The sequence below is a fragment of the Procambarus clarkii genome, chromosome 36 (genome assembly GCF_040958095.1).
Source record: "Procambarus clarkii isolate CNS0578487 chromosome 36, FALCON_Pclarkii_2.0, whole genome shotgun sequence".
Lineage (NCBI taxonomy): Eukaryota > Metazoa > Arthropoda > Malacostraca > Decapoda > Cambaridae > Procambarus > Procambarus clarkii.
Window position 1 is genome coordinate 29,837,004 of NC_091185.1, and position 3,992 is coordinate 29,840,995.

The following is a 3,992-nucleotide window of genomic DNA, read 5'->3' on the forward strand; positions in this document are numbered from 1 at the left end:
GAAATGCAATTCTGATTGGGTTTCACATATACACACATTGCACACATACAATACATACACATTATATATATATATATATATATATATATATATATATATATATATATATATATATATATATATATATATATATATATATATGTCTCTCCTACTTTGAGCAAGATAACTAAGATAACTAACTAGTATGACACACTAGAAACTAGTGTGTTGTTAAGCACTTAACCACAGAGGGTGATCAAGTTCCTTTAGCAATCTTCAAGCTCTAGTTACATCACATAAATGGATGTGATACACTTGGGTCTTGTACTCAGCCTTGGAGGACAGGTCCATGGAGGACAGAAGAAAATGTATATATGCTGGTTAGCATTGTAAATGTGTGGCCACGTCTGTGGTAGACAAAAAACAGCCTTGCAGCACATTAACGAGAATAATGACTCCTTCAGCTGTAAACAGCTGTAAATTTCCTGTTTTGGGGCGAAATTTTCAGCTGAGGGTTTACCCATTTTAGGGTGGAATTTGGGTTGGAGGAAGTCCCTATACCACTCAGGTTACGTCCTGAGTGGCTCCCCACACCACTCAGACCACATCCTGAGTGGCTCCCCCATACCACTCAGACCACATCCTGAGTGGCCATCCCATACCACTCAGACCACATCCTGAGTGGCTCCCCCATACCACTCAGACCACATCCTGAGTGGCCATCCACACCACTCAGACCACATCCTGATCGGCTTCTCCACACCATTCAGACCATATCCTGAGTGGCTCCCCCATACCACTCAGACCACATCCTGATCGCCCCCCACACACTCAGACCACATCCTGATCGGCCCCCCACACCACTCAGATCCCACTAAAACTACCCTTCACAGCTCACCGTAAAGTCACCTGGAACCTGCCGATCAGGGCGCGAATAGACCCGGCGATCAGGACGCCAATAGACATCTGGCAATAGATATATACCAATGAATCTACCGTTCTAATCAAGTTTCTAAATTTAATTTCCAAAGCGAATTGCACTAACGGCTATTGTTTGAAATTTTTTAAATTAACTGTTCAGCTGGAAGTCTAAATGCCCACCCACAGCGCCTGATACCGACGAAGAGTTCCAGAATGCATCGGTCATCCCTACACCCTCGACTTGAAGAACCAGGCACACAGGTTCGATGATTCGTGCTCATCTGATGACTTTGACTCGTTAAAACCCATAGGTAAAGCTGTTTCCAAAGGCATCGGGATGTTCAACAATGGTATGCTGGATGCGGGAAGCTTCTAGAATGTCCTGGGGAACGAGACGCAAGATAACGGAACGGTGGCCGCTATCTTGCGATGGCGGCCCGGGCCAAGCCCGCGCCCGTGCAGTCCTCGCGGAAGATTTGAAAATAATGGCGGGAGATTGTGATTTGAAAGTTTATATCTTCCACTTGTTCGCTCGGCAAGCTGTCGCTCCATGCTCCTGCCTTACGGGAATCCTATCATATCCGGCTAATCCTGTGATATCAGAGTAATCCTGACATATCAAAGTAATCCTGACATATCAAAGTAATCCTGACATATCAAAGTAATCCTGACATATCAAAGTAATCCTGACATATCAAAGTAATCCTGACATATCAAAGTAATCATGACATACCAAAGTAATCATGTCATATCAAAGCAATCCTGATATATCAAAGCAATCCTGATATATCAAAGTAATCCTGATATATCAAAGTAATCCTGATATATCAAAGTAATCTTTACGTACCAAAGTAATCCTGATATATCAAAGTAATCCTGACATACCAAAGTAATCATGACATATGAAAGTAGTAATCCTATGATATCTTTGTTATTAAACTTTGCTGAAATCCTGCTGTATCGTTCCGCTGTATCGTATCACGCTGTAATTGTGTTCCATCACGGTAATTATGTTCTATTACACTAAACTGAATGTATTTGTGCTTCATCTTAACTCGATAACCATATTATCACTACATTAGCATACATCAGTGAATTACTACATTAGCATACATCAGTGTTACGTTATGTCTCGCTGTGCTGAAGCAGTGTCTTTAAGGTTCACGATAATCTCTCATTTATAATGTAAACATCGGCAGTTCTGTTACGTCAAAGTAATCCCTTTATATCACGGTAATCCTGGTCAATCGCGATTATCCTTGTCTATGGGGTGGTTCTGGACTCTCTTGGCAATCCTACTATGTGTTCGTAATCCTGATATGTCACTATAATCCCAATCGTTGAAGTAATCTTAGTCTATCATGTTAATCCTAGAGTATGGCAGTGGTTCGAGGCATGTGGTAAACTTTACATTTATTCTAGTCTATCGAGATAATCATAGTCTATTATAGCAGTCTATTACGGAAAATCCTAATCTATCGCGGTACGTATAATCCGGGATGCTAATCCGTGGTCTATGGAAGAGACTCGTATGTCGCGTTAATCCTATGCAATGAATGATGTAGTTGAATAGTTAGCGTTATGAATCAGAGTTAGAAGGTCTATTGAGGAGCGTTACGATGTCAAAGTCTATTGTAATTTGGTCTGTGGTCTATTCATCATTCTTGTTCATTCTTCAGAAGTCTTCATTCTTGTTCTCTTCCTTCTTCTTTCTTTTCTTCTACTTTAGGGTCACTTCTCGTAGAAAGTACACAGAGAAATCACACTAACGTGATGTATCACTCACAGACCCTCAAGGGTTCAGTAGAATCCCAGGTTCGAATCCTTTTTGACCCCCATGTCGTGGCCTGGTTCTCTAAGGCGTGTGATTGGGAATCCTGAACGCGTAGGTTCGAATCCTCATCACGGCTGTTACGGGTTGATACTTTACGTTAATGTTATGGCATAGTGGTAAAGTATGCGACTTGGCAATGCCAAGATTGTAAGTTCGAGCCCAGCTCATTGTCTCTCTCTCTGATCTCCATCTCTCTCTCTCTCTCATTGCTGTCTCTCATTCTGTGTGTGTCTATCTCTCCTTGTCTCTTTATTCATGTTTCTCTATTTTATTCTGTTTGATATTGTCTCTTATCTCCCTTTCTGTATCTTCTTGTCTTTCTTGGTTCTTCCTTATTCTATCTTCGTGTGTATGTCTTCGTCTCCCTGTTTCTTTGTACTTTTGTGGGGGTTTCTTTGTCTTCTCTTTGTTTCTGATGTTTTCTGTTTCGAGGATAGCTGGCACTATCCTAGACACTATCCATCAGGTCCTTGCTTCTCATTCCTCCCTCTAGCCTTTGTATTCACTATCTCTCACTATCTTTGTCATCTCTGTTTCTAATCCTCACCATGATATCATCATTCACTATCTTACACCTATTATATCACTCATTATCTTTGTCATCTCTGTTTCTAATCCTCACCATGATATCATCATTCACTATCTTACACCTATTATATCACTCATTATCTTTGTCATCTCTGTTTCTAATCCTCACCATGATATCATCATTCACTATCTTACACCTATCATATCACTCACTATCTTTGCCATCTCTGTTTCTCATCCTCACCCTAACCGTGATATCATCCTTCACTATTCCCCATCCTATCACCATTTTTTAGCATTTTCTCACGTCACTATTCTTCACTATAACCCTACTATTACAACCCCTTCACCTATTCCCATCCTTTCCCTTCACCATACTACACACTCCCTCTACCATCCTTCACTATCCCCCTCCTCCTCACCATCTTTCATTATCTCCCCCTCCCATCAGCCAATACCTGCGAGCACATGATTGCTACATACAAGGTATAATTACCTTCAATTGTTCAGTATTTTTATTTAATTTTGATGGATCCCAGACTTTCATTAGGGACCTGTCAGTCCTCCGCCTGATCCGTAGCCGCTACATGCTTTTAATTCCCTCTAAAACATTATTATTATTTATACATTTTTTATCTCTTCACGCGGAAGGAATTAGCTTTTATTCTGATTGATGACTTGTTTGCATCCCAGAGATTATGTGGTGATGCTGTTGATGTGTTTCTGGCGG

General features: G+C 40.9%; 1 protein-coding gene across 1 annotated transcript in view; it reads left to right on the plus strand.

Annotated features, from left to right (window-relative positions):
- The first annotated feature begins 2,857 nt into the window (after nt 1-2,857).
- LOC138371718 (processed variable antigen-like) overlaps nt 2,858-3,992 on the plus strand; it is a 34,595-nt gene continuing 33,460 nt past the window's right edge. The window contains exon 1 of the mRNA XM_069336738.1: nt 2,858-2,881. Coding sequence (XP_069192839.1) covers nt 2,858-2,881 — 24 coding nt within the window. The remainder of the gene's footprint in view (nt 2,882-3,992) is intronic.